Source organism: Dromiciops gliroides, chromosome 2 (assembly GCF_019393635.1).
Source record: "Dromiciops gliroides isolate mDroGli1 chromosome 2, mDroGli1.pri, whole genome shotgun sequence".
NCBI classification, from domain to species: Eukaryota; Metazoa; Chordata; class Mammalia; order Microbiotheria; family Microbiotheriidae; genus Dromiciops; species Dromiciops gliroides.
This window is the reverse complement of record NC_057862.1, coordinates 484732380-484749841: the sequence shown is the minus strand read 5'-3', so window position 1 is coordinate 484749841 and position 17462 is coordinate 484732380. Positions and strand designations below refer to the sequence as shown.

General features: G+C 40.8%; 1 protein-coding gene across 1 annotated transcript in view; it reads left to right on the top strand.

Moving 5' to 3' along the window:
- Window positions 1-17462, top strand: part of PKD1L2 (polycystin 1 like 2) — a 155638-nt gene that overhangs the window by 124537 nt on the left and 13639 nt on the right. The window contains 4 exon segments of the mRNA XM_043981005.1: window positions 1068-1278; window positions 2621-2722; window positions 3455-3586; window positions 11092-11226. Of these exon segments, the coding sequence (XP_043836940.1) occupies window positions 1068-1278; window positions 2621-2722; window positions 3455-3586; window positions 11092-11226 (580 nt within the window).

The following is a 17462-nucleotide window of genomic DNA, read 5'->3' as shown; positions in this document are numbered from 1 at the left end:
TGGCGAGAAAACCCCAAAGGGGTCATGAAGAATTGAACATTAGATACTTTCTTCCTTTGGTTCTACATATTCCACTCAGCATTAGCTCATACAAATCTTCCCATGTTTCTCAAAATGTCTCATAGTCAACATTTCTAACTACACAAGAGTATTTCATTAATTTAATATCTGACAGCCTTTTCTGGCCATTTCCAGATCACTGAGTGGACACCCACTTGGTTTCCATGCCTTCATTTCTGCCTTTGGGATCCTTGGGTTCTAAGACCACTAGTGAAAGGGCTGAGTCACAGAGGATGTATATACAGCTTAGTCACTTGTCCTTATAATTCCAAATTAGAATCTGGGATAGTTGTTTGACTTCATCAGTAAAAGGACAAATTTTTAAATAGCCACATCAATATCTAGAATTTTTACAAAGCAAATATTTCTAGTTCTATTTGCCTTCAGATGGATCCAGCAAATTCTGTCTGCATTTATTAATTCAGTCTACCTGACATCATGCTGAGGAGTGAGCATTTACAAAGCTATAGATATCAAAGAACTACACAATCTCAGAGCTGGAGGGGCCCTTGGAGGCCTGCCAATTCAGGATGTACCTTTATAGGAATCCTCTTCACAACTTTCCCGGCTTAAGCATAAGGGTTATTTAAGCTGCCTGGTAGCTCAGCTACCTACCCAGAGTCATGACCTTTGGCCATAGGAAGGAAAGAAGGAAACAAGCATTTATTGATCATCCCCTATGTGCCAGGCATTGGACTAAACTCTTTACAAATATCTCATTTGATCCTCAATACAATCCTTGGAAGTAGGTGCTACTATTATCCCTATTTTACAGTTGAGGAAACTGACAGAAAAGTTAAGTGACTTGCCCAAGGTCATACAACTAGTGCATGTCTAAGGCTCAATTTGAACCCAAGTCTTCCTGACTCCAGACCAAGTGCTCTTATTCACTGTGTCACCTAGCTGCTGCCTCATGTCAGGCACCTAGGATGGGGATAGAAAGGGCTGAGCTTCTGGGCCCCTTTGCTCTTGGCCTTCTAACCAGGTCTCCCCCTTTGTTCTTCTAGGGCTGTCAGCTTTGGAGAAGCAGCCAGGGCAGATGCAGTTCTGGGCTACCTGATTGCAATCCTGATGTTCCTGTCCACTGTGAAATTGTGGCATCTTCTTAGGCTGAACCCCAAGCTGAATGTGCTCACTTCTACCCTGCGCAGAGCCTGGGGAGATGTCTCTGGATTCATCGTTGTGATTGCTATCATGTTCCTAGCCTACTCAATAGCAGTGAGCACCCTCCTAAAAAGTCCACTCTCCCCAAGGGACCTGGGAAACCTATGAATATTCCCTGTCAGGGTTCATTGCAAAACATTCAGGAACCTTTCAATTCAACAAACTGTCAATGTCATCAGAAACTCTGGTTCAAAGGGCATCTAGGTGACGCAGTGGAGAAAGCACTGGCCCTGGATTTAGGAGCACCTAAGTTCAAATCCAGCCTCAGACGCTTTACACTTACTAGCTGTGTGACCTTGGGCAAGTCACTTAACTCTCATTGCCATGCAAAAAAACAAAAACAAAAAAGAAACAAGAAATTCTGGTTCAAATCTAGCCACATACACTTTATTAGCTATGTGACCCTGGACAAGTCACTTCACCTCTGTCTGCCTCAGTTTCCTAAACTATAAGTTTGTTGTCAGGATCAAATGAGATATTTTTGTAAATCAATTAGCACAGCACCTTGCACATAGTAGGTACTTAATAAATGCTCCTCCCCCATTTCCATTGAGGAGCTTTTGAAATGTGTGTTCACCCTAGTCCATTCCTCTTGCCCTAATAGGAAAGGTTAGGGACCACTTTTTGCAGCATTGGCAAAACACTGGTTGTTTTGCAGAGCAGTTGCAATGGTTGGCTTGTGCAAAGGAGGTAGCAAATGCAATAAACATAGGAGCCACTCAATGTTTATTGAATGAATCAATCAACTGAATAATGCCTTGGATTCAAATCCTACCTCAGCTAGTTCCTACCTGTGTTACCTTAGGCTAGTCACTTAGCTCTTCAGAGCTGTAAAATGAGAGAGTGGTTTGCTCTAAATCCAATACTGATTTAGAGCTGGCAAAGACTTTAAATATTATCTAGTCTTACTCCCCCACTTTAACAGTGAGAAAAATGAGGCCCAGTGAGTTGTCCAAAATCATATAGCTTGTAAGTGGTAGAGGCAGGATTTAAATCCAGGTCTTAGTCAATGATTCATTCATGCAGTAAACATCAGTTGAGTGCCTACTGTGACCTCCTTGTGGACTGGGACCTTGTTTTTGCCTTTCTTTGTATCCCCATCCCTTTTCATAGTGTCTACCACATAGTAAGCACTTAATAAATACTTGACTGACTGATTGCTATATTTATTGCTCATAACAAAGCCTGGATTTGAGCTCAGGTTGTCTGATTCAAAACCCACTGTTCCTTCTATTCTGCTGCAGCCAGCATCCTCTCCAGCAGGGCTGGATTCATGTAGATATCTAACTTGAATGACAAACAGTGAGCTAGCACACTGTCAGTAACATAATCCCCCCTGGTTTGTACCACTCATCTTTTGCTTGATGGTAGCACTTAAGCTCCCTTTCTTTGGCAGACAAACTTGATATTTGGCTGGAAGCTTCATTCCTACAAAACCCTTTTTGATGCAGCAGAAACAATGGTCAGCCTGCAGCTGGGGATCTTCAACTATGAAGAGGTAATCATAGTTGTTGTCCCTTTGGTTTTTTCCCTATAGGGTGGCAGAGAGGATTAAGGAACTTGATAGAATAGGAAGCACAGAAAGCTGCTGGGTCATAGTTCAGAGGCTATGGCATACTTTACAGAGATGGCAAAGCAAGCCCAGCTAGACTATGAGACTTGCATATTGATTGTCATAGAGTATCTCAGTGACAGACTGGGCAGAGGAGTCAGAAGTCAGATGTTCAGGAGTTCCTGTCTTTATTCACCAGAAAATATACCATTTTGGTCTGGTTCATACAATGAGTTATTTCTGAAAACAGCTGGATTAAGTCTCTCTCCTCTTTAGGGAGCATCACCTTCCTTCACCTCCCTACCCCAACCTTTGCTCCCTCATGCTTTCCTCATTTTTTTTTTTCATTTCTGGAGAGGAGGCTACGTGGGCCTCCTCCCAGAGATTGTTCTCAGACCTGGGCAGGAAGAGGGTTATGCAACCCCTTCATTTCATGAGGAAACTGAGGCACAGCTAGAGGAAAAGACTTGCTTAAAGTCAGAGAAGGGACTGTGACAATATTCTCCCTTACTCTCTACCAGGTAGCAGCTATATAGATTATCCTGAGTAGGCACTAGCCTGTTTTTCCTAAAGTTGGAGCTTGATACAGTGCTTTGGACTTCTGGTCCCCCTTTCTATTTGGGGGGTGGACCCTTATAATGGATCTAATAGCATTCACTTGAATTCTGTTTGTTTCAGGTTTTGGATTCCAACCCTGTGTTGGGCTCTTTCTTGATTGGCTCCTGCATCATCTTTATGACGTTTGTGGTGCTGAATCTGTTCATTTCTGTCATCCTTGTTGCCTTTAGTGAGGAACAAAAATATCACCAGGTAAACTAATCCATTAGCTTGTAATCCATTATATTATAAGGTCCTTGAGGACAGGGACTGTCTTTTGCTTCTTTTTGTATCCCTAATGTTTAGCACAGTGCCTGGTGCTAAGTTGGTACCTAATAAATGTTTATTCATGGATTGATTAAGCTTCTTGAAGTCAGTATGCAGATGAATGAGTCCCAGTTCAGAATGTTAAACAGTGTGTTTTTGGGAGGACAGGTCAGTTCACTCTTGGTCTTGTCTGACTACCTCTTCTGGAAGTGGTGCCAACCCCTCCAGGGAAGCAGGGAAGCCTGTTCAGATCCCTTACTTACTCTCTTCTGCAGATAAATTCAGGATAAGAAGAGAACCATATTTGTTTCTATATTCTATGTATTTGGCTATTCGATGAGAGGGAGCCTTTTGCTCTTGCTTAAACCTATACAGAGCTTCAAGATATAGCCAGGTGGTACAACTAGAGGAAGAGTGCTAGATTTCAGGTCAGGACAGATGTTAGTTCAAATTCTACCTGTAAGGGGCTAAAACTCTAGCTAGTCTGTCTAAAACATCTAATGAGTGGTCGCCAATAAATTATAAGCTTTAGCAAGACTTAGACTTTATTAAGGAGAATAAGAATTTGGTAAAGAGAGAGAGAAAGGCCTAGATTCATCTACCTATTAAAGGGAAAGAGAATTCCTAGCTCCACCCTCAACCAGAGTCCTGACGAAAAAGAAGCCAGCCTCACCCCCTCTTCCTCCCACAAGCAAACGTCACTTCCTGACACCAAAGAGCTGCATGTCTTGCCCTCAGACACCTTCTCCTCATGGTGGAGGGTCCTGCAGTAAGTCTGCAGCAGGTGGCGTCATTCCAATCATTACATACCTTAGATTTTTACTAGCTGTGTGGCCCTGGGCAAGTCACTTACTTAACTTCTCTCATCCTCATTTGGAAAATGGCGCTAATAATAGAATGTACCTTGAAAGTTTGTGTGAGTATCAAATGAGATTCCATAAGTTCAATGCTATGCCAACTTTAAAGTGCCATATAAATGCTACCTATCATCATTATTATTGTCAGTGGGAGCCTGTAGAGTCCAGCTATGGAATGTTAGAGAGGAAACAGTCATAACGATTGCAGAACAGCTGTGGGCCAACTCAGGGTAACAAAATTTAGAGGGACGCTGATGGCACTTGGGGGCTTTTGGCAGCATAGAAACAACTGAACTAAGTACCTAGAAATAAAAAGTGCCCTCATGGCCACTCCCCAGGTGAGCTCTCAACAATTTCCTGAAGTCACCCACCCACTTCACCAACTGAACTGAGAATGCATTTCAGGACACTTTGGCAGGGTACATTTTGTACTGCTAACCTCAGGTACAAAAACTAATAGTTCCAGTTTTGAGAAGAAATATTCCTCAGGGCCTGTGCTCACCATTCTTTTTAGGGAGGTAGGTTTTTTAAATTTAGTAGCTGACAAAGAGATTCATGAGAATTTGGTTCTTGTTTTTTTCTGGTTTTTAAAATTGTCCGTATCCATATTTATCTTAGTTGACATAGAGGTAATCTACTCCATGCCACTCCTATTATAAACTTAAAGATATTTTTTAGACAGAATAATATTCCTACAAGGAGGAAAGTTACTCTGGAAGGAGATGGGATAACGTATGACAGGCACAAGCTAAGGAGGTTTTTTTGCCAGCCTCAGTTGTGCATGCAGTCACCAACCTCTGAGGCTGCGTTGTCACACTAATCCTGCTGGAAAAATATTTCCTAAAGTGAACTTTTGAAAAGTTTCCAGGCCCTCCTCTTCAAGTCCAAGGAGAAGCAGGCTTTACTGCTAGGACATACACAGCACAATACAAAAGACATTTATTAAATGTCTACTGTGCAAAGAGTGCTGTGCTAAGCACTGGAGAGGAATCAAAGTTTACTTAAAACATGGTCCCTGCTGTCAAGCAGGGTACCATTTAATAAGAGGTGTAATGATTGGAATGATGCCACCTGCTGGAGACTTACTGTAGGAGAGCTCCACCATGAGGAGAATGCCTCTGAGGGCAAGGCCATGCGGCTTTTCTTTGGTGTCAGGAAATGACATTTGCTTGTGGGAGGAAGAGGGGGCGAGGCTGACTCTCTAGCTCTCTTTCACCAGGACTCTCGTGGACAGCGGAGCAGAACTGTAGCTCCCCGAGATAGATAGATGAATCTAGGCCTTCCTCTTTCTTTTGACCAAATCCTTATTCTCCTTAATAAATGCTTAAAAGTCTAAACTATTGCTAAAGCTTATAATTTATTGGTGACCACTCATTAGATATTTTAGACAGACTAGCTAGAATTTTAACCCCTTACAGAGGGCTAAGACACAAAAACACAGCCAACTCTAGTAAGCAATGTTATATATAAACCCATTAGAGAAGTATAAGAACAGTATGATGTGAGTCCTAAAGGGGAAAGGTAGTTACTGACCAGGGAGATGAAGGAAAACTTTGTGGAGGAGGGGGCATTGGAGTTAGAACTTAAAGGATGAGCAGGAATCCACAGAATCATAGAATTTGAGAGTTGGGAGGATCTCAATGGCCATCAAGACCAACTCCTAACCAAAAGGCATCCCTATTAGAACCTATCCATCTTCTGCTTAAAGACCTTCCCTGAGGTCAAACCCAGTACCTCTCCAAGCATCCCTTTCCACTTTTGGATAGTTTTAATTGTTGGGAAATCTTTCCTGACACAAAACCTACATTTTCCTTTCCATGACTTCTACCCATTGCTCCTAGTTCTGTTCCCTGGCTCCATACAGAACGAGTCTCTTCCTTTCTGTACTTGACAGCTATTCAAATGCTTGAAGACAGCTATCATATCCTTGCTGAGTGTTATTTGCAAAGCACTTAGCATAGTGCCTGGCACACAGTAGTCACTTAATAAATGCTGGTTTCCTTCCTCCTAAACACTCCCAAGCCCTTCGATTCAATGGGGAAGAAGAGAGAAGTCACTAGAGATACAGAACACCGTGAGCAAAGGGCGTGTTTGGGAGGTCAGAGAATTGTTCACATTGGCGGGAGCATAGCTTATATGTAGGGAAGTAGGATAAGGTGAAGCCAGAAAGGTAGGCTGACACCAGGCAAGGCCTTGAATGCCAGGTAAGAGGATTCTGATTTTTACTTAGACATCAGGAGGGAGCTACTGAAAGGTTTTGAGCAAAGGACTGACTTGACTGAATGAATCTATGTGTAAGAAAGTACAAAATGTTTCCAGGTGCCCAAAATGTAAGTAAAGAGAACATGCTAAACAGAGAGGGGGAGATCAAGAAGCTGGTTTGTCAACTGCTCAAGCAGATGGTTTTCTCTAGTGGTATGGTCACCAAGGCCAGGGGTCCAGGCTGCTGTTCTGAACAGTTAAAAACTCAAGCCTATGTGTTTACCTAAGAATGACCAGGCCCTGAGTGAGTCTCACTTACCAAATTCAAAGGGGACTTATTGACAAAGTAGAAACCACCTGCCTATTTTTATTGGAGGGTATATCACGGGAGAACTTGGTTCTGACAGTGTCATTCCCCCTGCTTACAAAGCTTCAGTATCTCCCTATCACTTCTAGGGGAAAGAAAAGATAACCTCATCAGCTTGTCATTTAAAGCTCTTCACAATACAACTCTAGCCTAATTGCAGTCTTGTTGTACATGATTCCCCTTTCGATGCTGTATATAGCATCAATTAACCTTTAAATAAGCATTTATTAAGCAATCACCATGTGTCAGGCTAGTTGCTAGGGATACATTTTTATTTTTTAAAGGGAGAAAGCCAGATTATTCTCTTTGCAATTCTTAGAACTCAGGGCTCCCTCTCTCACTTCTGTCTTTACCCAGGCTGTCCCTAGCCTAGAATGTCCTCCCTCCTCGCCCCTCCTTCTTAGAATCCCTATTGTATGTCAAGGCTCAGATTATAAACCATCTGTAAAAAATTAAATACAGTTTTTATTTGCTGGTCTCTTACCAAAAAAATAATAAACAGATCAGAGAAATCAATTTTATAATATCTCTTACAATTTGTTTCCATACCTGTCCTCCTACAAACAAACAAACAAACAAACAAACAAAACAGATCAGGGAACATAATGTCTTACAAGAAAACCCAGATCAGAGACAGATAGGAAAAACATAGTACCCAGTTTATTTGTCCCAAGAAGAAACAGCATGAATAATGCAGCGACCCCTTCCTAAAGAAGGGAGCTCGAGGACTCCCTCTTTCTGAGGGTATATAAGGTTTCTTTGCTCACTGGTTACAGGATAATGTCAGTTTTATTAGCATGATACAAATTAACCTAAAACAAATACTCTAACGGGCAGTTTAAAGACACAGGAAGGGTTTACCAAGGAGGAGGATGCCTAGATATTTGCTAAGGAGAACAATAAGATCTATTTATTCTCTCAGGGAAAGAAGATAGTGAATGGGGACTTATTAGTTGACATTTAGTCAAAAGGGGCATTTTGATTTGTTTACTCTCTTGGAGAAAGAAGTTAGTAAATAGGGACTTATCTGCTAACTATCTGGGTTCAGCCTGAGATTTTAGTCAAAGGGCACTTTCCAGGGTGTCATAAAATCCATTTGGATAATAAGGCAGCTCCATCAAATCCAGGTGATCCATATATTCATATTAACACATCTCCTAGGTGAAACATTTCCAGATCTTCCTAATTGTTAGTATCCTCTCCCTCCTCCCCAAATCAACATATATATATAATTATCTGTTTATGTGTACCATCATCCTAGTAGAATTTCAGCTCCTTGAGGGTAGGGACTGGTAGTTTTTATCTTTATATTCCCAGTGCTTAACACATTGCCTTCAGTCAATCAGTCAATAAACATTTATTAAGAGCCAGGCACTGGGGCAGCTAGGTGGCACAGTGGATAGAGCACTGGCCCTGGAGTCAGGAGTACCTGAGTTCAAATCTGGCCTCAGACACTTAACACTTACTAGCTGTGTGACCCTGGGCAAGTCACTTAACCCCAATTGCCTCACTTAAAAAAATAAATAAATAAAATAAAAATACAAAGAGCCAGGCACTGTGCTAAGTGCTAGGGATACAAAGAGAAGCAAAAAACAATCCCTAACCTCAAGGAGTTTACATTCAATGGGGGATATAGCTACCAAATAAATATGCACAAACTCTATACAGAATAAATAAGAACTAATTAAAAGAATGAAGACACTAGAATTAAGAGTGGTTGGGAGGGGCAGCTAGGTGGTGCAGTGGATAAAGCACCGGCCCTGGAGTCAGGAGTACCTGAGTTCAAATCCAGCCCCAGACACTTAACACTTACTAGCTGTGTGACCCTGGGCAAGTCACTTAACCCCAATTGCCTTACCAAAAACAAACAAACAAAAAAAGAGTAGTTGGGAAAGGCTTCTTACAGAAGGTGAAATTTTAGGTGAGCTTTAGGGAAGCCAAGGAAGCCAGGAGGCATTGATGAGGAAGGACAGCACTCCAGGCATGGAGAAAATTCATTCAGAGAAAATGTCTGCAGCTGAGAGATGGAGTGTCTTGTTCCAAGAGATGTACTGTCTTTATTGGGAAAATAGGCAGGAGGCCATTGTTAATTAATCTGTATGTGGAAAGGAGTAAGGTGTAAGAAGACTAAAAAGGGAGGGAGCGCTTTGAACAAATCCTTCAAACGGAGGATTTTGTATTTGATCCTAGAGGCAACAGAACCACTGGAGTTTACCCAGTGGGATGTGTGTGTGTGTGTGTGTGTGTGTGTGAGAGAGAGAGAGAGAGAGACACAGACAGACAGACATGATTTGACCTGCATATTAGTGAAATCACTTTGGTGGATGAATATTGGATAGATTAGAGTGGGGAGAAACTTGAGGCTGGCAAACCCACCAGCAGGCTGTTGCAATAGACCTGATGAGAACCTGCACCAGTGTGGTGGCAGTATCAGAGGAGAGAAAGGGATACATTAAAGAAATGTTGCAAAGGTGACATCAACAGACCTTGGCAACAGATTGGATAAAGGGGAGTGAGAAATAGTGAGTTGAAGATGACTCCTAGGTTGGGAGTCTGACGGACTGGGAGGATGGTATCGACCTGAAGTTAGGAGGTAGGGAGGGTTTAGGGGAAAAGATAATGAATTCTGGACATGTTGAATTTAAGATATCTATTGGGCATCCAGTTCAAAATGTCTGAAAAGCAGTTGGAGATGAGAAATCTGAAGTCAGCAGAGAGGTGAAGGAAGGATATGTAGATAAGTAGAATCATCAGCACAGAGATAGTAATTAAATCTATGGGAGCTGATGAGATCACCAAGCATAATAGTATAGAGGGAGAAGAGGGCCCAGGACAGGACCTTGAGGGACATCTATAGTTAGAAGGTATGATCTGGATGAGGATCCAGTAAAGGGGACTGAGGAGGAGCAATCTGATAGGTAGAAGGAGAACCAGGAGAGCAGTGTTCTGAAAACCTAAAGAGAAAAGAGTATCTAGGAGAAAAGGGAGATCAGTGTCAAAGGCTACTGAGAGAGGTCGAGGAGAATAAGGACTGAGAAAAGGTCATTGGAGCTGTGCCTTGCACATAATAGGCACTTATACAACTAAATTCTAATTAGTGCTAAGAATAAATTCCATGAAGTATATTCAAATTTACAACGTTTGAAGGCACATAGAATTATGTAAAAGTGGTCCTTGGTTCCAGCAGATTGCAAGCATCCAGTGCTAATGGGAATAATGTGACCACGTTATGGGAATTCATTGTTTGCACTAATTGGAACCTGGCTGTACATGTTTGTTGCATTTCATCTTTCCGGACCTAAGTTTCTCCATCTACAAAATGAAGCAGTTCAAGTAAATTATAATCTCTTAGGTCTCTCCCAGCTCTAAGTTCTATGATTACCTTTGTCTCACCTCTCACCTCTCACCTCTCACCTCTCACCTCTCACCTCTGAGATGGGGAAGGTGAGAGGTGAAAAATGGAAGTAAGTGGTGTGGGTATGGGACCTTGAGGTGAGAGAGCTACCACAGTCTTAACAAGGCCATCTGGGTGGCACAGTGGATAGAGCACTGGCCCTGGAGTCAAGAGGACCCAAGTTCAAATTTTGCCTCAGACACTAGCTGTGTGACCCTGGGCAAATCACTGAACTCCAATTGCCTTAAACATCCTGGGCCATCTCCAGTCATCCTGATTATATATATATATATTGGACCCAGATGGCTCTGGAGAAGAGAGTGAGAGGTTGATGACCTTGCACAGCCCTCCCTTACTTAAATCCAATTCAGTGCAAGTCATGACATCACCCTTCAGAATTCATTACTCTTTGAGTATGAAGGACAAACAACAACAACAAGGCCATCCAGAAACTGTCCAGATGACTATGTTCCCAACAGTTTGAAAACCTCATTAATAAGTGATCATTTAAAGTTACTTCTCTGAATGCTGCTACCAAGCTGATGTTTCTAGGCTTCTATGTATTTAGAATTGTAGACTTTGCTAAGCAGGGCTGTTTGACAAATCTGTTTCCCCTCTTTTTTCCCTATAGCCTTCTGAGGAGGAAGAAATTGTTGATTTGCTCTTGATGAAAATCTTCAGTTTCCTTGGCATTAAGTGCAAAAAGAATGAGAATGTCATGACTTCTGGTACCAGCCTGCCTTAGACTGACCAGGCAGATAACAAGGTTTAAACTTGCTGTTGTTCTCATAGGTGGTGGCATAGACAGTGCTCAGGTACCAGAGGCCAAGGACCTGGACCTATGCAGGACATGATTTACTCCGTTATGAAGTCTTATGTGTTAGTTTAGAGCTGCAACCTTATATAGGGGAAATAGCACTTTATGACTTTAAGTCAGAAAGACCTACTTAAGCAGAGAGGTTTTTTACCTTTCTTTGTAGCCTTAGAACAGCACCTCATACATAGTAGATTATTATTATTATTAAATATTATTATAAATATATTATTAATAAATACTTGTTGACTGCCTGAATACTTACTCAGGAATTTACTAGTTGTGTAACCCTGAGCAAATAACTTAACCTTTCTGAGGCTCAGTTTGCTCATCTGGAAATTGGGGATGATAATATCCATAGCACTCCCCTTACAGGGTTGTTGCTAGTCAGATGAGATAATATATGTGAAGTGTTTTGCAAACCTTAATATATAGAGATGTCAGTTGTTATTTCCCGTTTCCTACCATAGGAGCCTAGGAAGGAAGAATAATTAATGACATTGAAAAATTCTGTTTCTCTGTATTTTTTCCTATTTTGGTCATTTTTTCCTATGCTGGTTGTAATTTTTTTCTATTTTCTGTAACTTTATAATAAAGTATTTAATAAAAATGTCTACAGTAGAAACATCTCCCTACAGAACAACTGTTTATGTGGTTGATCATCCTTTAAGCCTTTCTGGTCACTGTCTGTAATGTAATCATCTAGTTTCCTATCAAGCTTAGCTCAGGGTCAACCTTTCCCAGGTTTTTCCTGAAACCCCAAATTGTTAGCACTTATTAGTCTTTTGTATTACTTAATATATGCTTGTATCTGTTTAATATAGCATGCAATAGGCACTTAATAAGTAGTTTTAAAAAACTGAACTGAATCTTTCTATGTAGTAAATGGCTTATTCTCTGTAAGACCATATTCACTATCTACTTGACACACAGACAATGACACTTGATAATACTGACTCTATTCTTGTTCCTATTAGGGGAGGTAGCATGGTCTAGACTTAAAATACCACACCTGACACTTGCTAGCTGTGGCACCTTAGGTATATCACTGTACACTACTGTTTCAGTCTCCTCATCTGTAAAATGGGGATAATGCTTTTAAAAATGTTTCAATGATTTCTATTTTTTTATATCAGTCAGTTCCTAATACACTCCCCTCATCCCCAACCCCCCATAAAAACCTTTCCTTGTAACAAAAAGCTACAATAAAGCAAAACAACCCCACATATCAACCACGTCTACAGGGTGTATAATATTCTGGGTCTATAGTATACTTCCTATAGAGAAGAGGGAAATATATTTTATCATTAATTCTCTGGAATCGATTGGTCATTCTAGTCACCAGAATGTCTTTTAGTATTTTCCCTTACATTCTTGTGGTCATTTTGAATATTGTTCTTTTGGTCCTACTTTCTTTTTTTTTCTCTCTTTCTTTTTTTTTTTTTTTGGCAGGGCAATGAGGGTTAAGTGACTTGCCCAGGGTCACACAGCTAGTAAGTGTCAAGTGTCTGAGGCCGCATTTGAACTCAGGTCCTCCTGAATCCAGGGCCAGCGCTTTATCCATTGTGCTACCTAGCTGCCCCCAGTTCTACTTTCTTTAACAGGTAAAAAATCTTCCTAAGTTACTTTGAAATCCTTATATTTGTAATAAAGTACAAGTTGGGCCAAACGTCATAAAAAGGTTTCAAAATTTATTAACTTCTTTATTTTTTGTTTTTCATTTGTAATATCATAGCATCATATACAGTATATATAGGAAATTAATTTATATTACATGTGAAAAATCTAATCTCATAAATGGCAAAAATAAAGAAAAATAGTTTTCAAAAATTTATTAAAACTTCATGAGGCACACCTTGTACAAACATAATCAGTTACATTTTCTTTACTACAATTAGCTAAGTTGTTTCCCTAATCATTAGTTTCTTACTCCCCCCCATTTTTTTTGCTATCACAGAAACCTGAATTTATGAATTTTTTAATATATGGGACCTTTCCATCTTCCTTTGACCTCCTTGGGTTGTATGCAATTGGAAATAATCCAAGGTCAAAGGGTATGACCATTCTAGCCAATTTTCTCATGATTCCATACTGTTGTCCAGAATGGTTGGATCAATTCATAGTTCTACCAACAGTGTAGTGCCCAAGACTAAAGTAGAGGGTGTTCGTGCATGATTTTTTGTTTGCAGACGATTGTAGCCTCTGAAGCTGAGATGCAACAAAGTATGATTTTCAGCCACTTGTGCTAATTTTGACCTAACAATTAACACCAAGAAAGCACATGTGCTTCGTCAGCCAGCACTACACCATCCATACATAGAACTATCAGTTACAGCAAATGGAGAGATTTTGAATACTGTGGATAAGTTCACTTACCTTGGCAGTGTACTTTCCAGGGATGTACACATAGATGATGAGGTTGATGCACACATTGTCAGAGCTAGCTTAGTGTTTGGGAGGTTCCAAAGGAAAGTGTAGGAGAGGAGGTACAGAGCCACTGTGCTGACCTCATTGCTGTTATGCCATTGAAACATGGACAGTAAACCAGTGTCATGCCAGGAACTGAATTCCCTCCATTTGAATTGTCTTGGGAAGATTCTGAAGATCACCTGGTGTAGGTACTTTCTCAAGCTAAACTGCCAAGCATTCAAATTCTATTGCAGAAGAGGGTGACGCTTATTGGCTAGCCACATTGTTCGAATGCCAAATGCTTGCCTAAAAGACTATTTTATGGAGAACTCACAGAAGGAGATATAAAGACACTCTCAAGGTCTCTCTGAAGAACTTTGGTACAGATTATGAGATGTAGGAGACACTGGCACAGGACTGCCCATCATAGTGTGGTCTTAATCAGAGAAGGTGCTGTGCTCTATGAACAAAGCAGAATTGAAGTAGCTCAAAAGAAACTCAAGATAAGCAAATTTAGAGAATCCAACCCAAGTATTGACATGGATTATTTGTGCCTGACCTGTGGTAGAGCATTCCGAGCTCATATTGGTCTGATCAGCCACCATTGGACACAATGTAACTTGACTCTAACATAGCAATGTCATTTTGGTTCTCTTTGAGAAGGAAGGACAACAACTAACTGATTATTAGTGTGGATATCTTCTTAAAATTGGATAACAATACTTCACCTATAGGCTTCAGAGGTTATTTTGAGAGAAAAACTGTATAAATCTTAAAGAGCTATGGGAATTCAACCTATTATAATTTCTATACATTCCAATCAGGAGCCAGTCATACACTAATACTGTATTTATACTACTTACCTAGAGATGAATACATATACATTCATAGCCATATTTACAAAATGCTCCCTCCACAATCATTTACCCATGTGAGGTTGGGTGTGGGGCTTGATTAGGAGTCTATCCCATTTCATTCCCTCAATCTCAATGAAACTAATTACATGATATAAGAGGCAAGTAACAGACAATGAGATGAATTCCCCACTTTCAGACTTAGAATAGTCCATTTGTATATGAAGGGACCAGGAAACTCAACTAAAGATGAACAAAGTCCTTTGGCCAGCCCAGTGCCCTTTTCTCTGCCGACTCACTGATATAGGTGAATGAAGGGACTGAGAATTAAAAGCCAAAAGAGCTGGATTTCCTCAACTGAATATAAACCATTCAGCTTAGAACCAAAGCAAATAATGATCAAGAAATCCAATGAGAAACTACAGAAAATGAATTTTGTCACCCCAGAACTACACAAGAAGACAGCCAGAAACCTGAGGGCAATAGGGAAAAAAATGGCCAACACCAGGACAGGTTGTTTTTGTATCCTGAGGCATCAAGAACACCCTAGAGCAGGGCTTCTTAAACTTTTTCCATTCATGACTTCTTTTCACCCAAGAAATTTTTATGTGACTCTCACATATAGGTATATAAAATAGGCATACGTAACCTTTTACTGTTACCAAATTTTTCACCACCCCCACATTTAGTTACTCCACCCCATATGGGATCTCAACCTACAGTTTAAGAAGCTAGGCCCTAGAGCAGGCCCTTATCATCTGGTCTATTGCAATAGACTTCTAATAATACACAGGTAGGGCTGGGGTGGGTTTGATTAGGGGTCTACCCCAGTTGCATCCCCTCAATCTAGATGAAGTCACATGATGTGAAAGGCCTCCCTGTCTCAAGTCTCCCTCGTTTCCCCCCTCCCTCCCTCTCCATGAAGTTGCCAAATTTTCCTAAAGTATATGTCTAAATATGCCATCCCCCTACTCAATAAACTCCAGTTGTCCCCTGGCACCTCCAGACTCAAATTAAAACTCTTTTGACATCTGACGCTCTTCATATTTTGGTCCTTTTCTACTTCTCCAGTCTTCTTACACTTAGTTACATTGGTTTACTTCTAGAAGGAACCCTGTTAATCTATTGAGACATGCCTAAACTTTGTTTTAGAGATTTTTTTCCCCAGAGTTCTATTCTGAGGTGGGATGCATGCACCAGAGAAATGAGAAAATCTTGACTTACTCTGTTTGGGATAAGGCCACTCCCAAGATGCCAGTTTAAATATGATTTCCTTTAGACAGTGATGTTTTCCTTTCTGTTTTTGTATCCCTAGTACTTTGCACATAGTAGGCACTTAATAAATGCTTTTTGAATTGCTGCAGTATCAGTATCTGTGGACTTAGAAACTGAATTCACCAGTTCTTTCAATACTCAGAGATGTAGTTCATCTAGGACTGGACATTTAAACTTATCAAGGAGTCAGGAAAACCTGAGCTCAAATCTAGCCTCAGATACTATGTGACCCTGGGCAAGTCACTTAACCTCTGTCTGATTTAGTTTCCTCATCTGTAAAATGAGAATAATAACAGCATCCACCTCCCAGGGTAGTTGTGAAGAGAAAATGAGATAATATTTATAAACACTTTGCAAACCTGAAAGCACTATATAAATGCACTCTCCCCACCCCTCTCTTTTCCTCTCTCATTCTCCCCTGCCCCCTATCCTCCATATTTTTTTCTTAGAGATAGTTAAGTAGCATAGTGAATTAAGGGCTGGGCCTGGAGTCAGGAAGATCTGAGTTCAAATCCAATCTCAGATATTAGTTGTGTGACTCTGGGCAAAGCACTTAACCTTTATTTAGTCAATTGTAAGAGTAAGATAATATTGCACATACCTTCCAGTGCTGGTGTGAGATCAATGAGATAATATCTATAAGGTGCTTAGCACAGTGCCTGCCACGTGGTTGATTGTTGTCCTTTATACTCAAAGAGGACCAAAATGGCATCATTTTGTTGGGGTGAAGGTACAATGTGTTCAACTGTGGCTGACAGATCAATATTAGCTTGGAAGGTTCTACTACAGGTTGGGCACAAATTGTGCATAGAACATTTGAAGTCGAGATGTCTCAATTTGTGCATCTCACATTTCTTTTGAGCTAATATAATTCTGTTTTACTCATAGAACATAACACCTTCTTTGATGTGGGCATGCCATGCTGGCCAGTCCTGTGCCAGTGTCTCCCACATCTCACAATCCATACCAAAATTCTTCAGAGAGACTTTGAGAGTGTCCTTGTAGCACTTCCTCTAACCTCCATATGATTGATTGCCTTCTGTGAGTTCTCTGTAAAATAGTCTTTTAGACAAATATACTTTTGGCATTCAAACAACATGGTCAGCCCATGAGAGTGCAGTAGAGTTTGAAGGCTTGGCAGTTTAGCTTGAGAAAGGACCTTAGTGTTTGGCATCTTGCCAGATGATCTTCAGAATCTTCCCAAGACAATTCAGATGGAAGGAATTCAGTGTCCTGGCATGGCACTGGTATCCTGTCCAGGTTTCATGGACATACAACAATGAAGTCAGCACAGTGGTTCTGCAGAACTTCAGTTTGGTGGGCAGCTTAATACTTCTCTCCCATACTTTCCTTTGGAACCTCCCAGACACTAAGCTAGCTCTGACAATGCAAGCATCAACCTCATCATCTATGTGTACATCCCTGGAAAGTACACTGCCAAGGTAAGTGAACTTATCCACAGTTTTCAAAATTTCTCCATTTGCTGTAACCAATGGTTCCATGTATGGATGGTGTGGTGCTGGCTAACGAAGCACCTGTGTTTTCTTGGTTTTAATTGTTAGGCCAAAATTAGCACAGGCAGCAGAGAATCAATCCATACCTTGTTGCATGTCAGCCTCAGAGGCTGCATTGAGTGCACAACCATCTGAG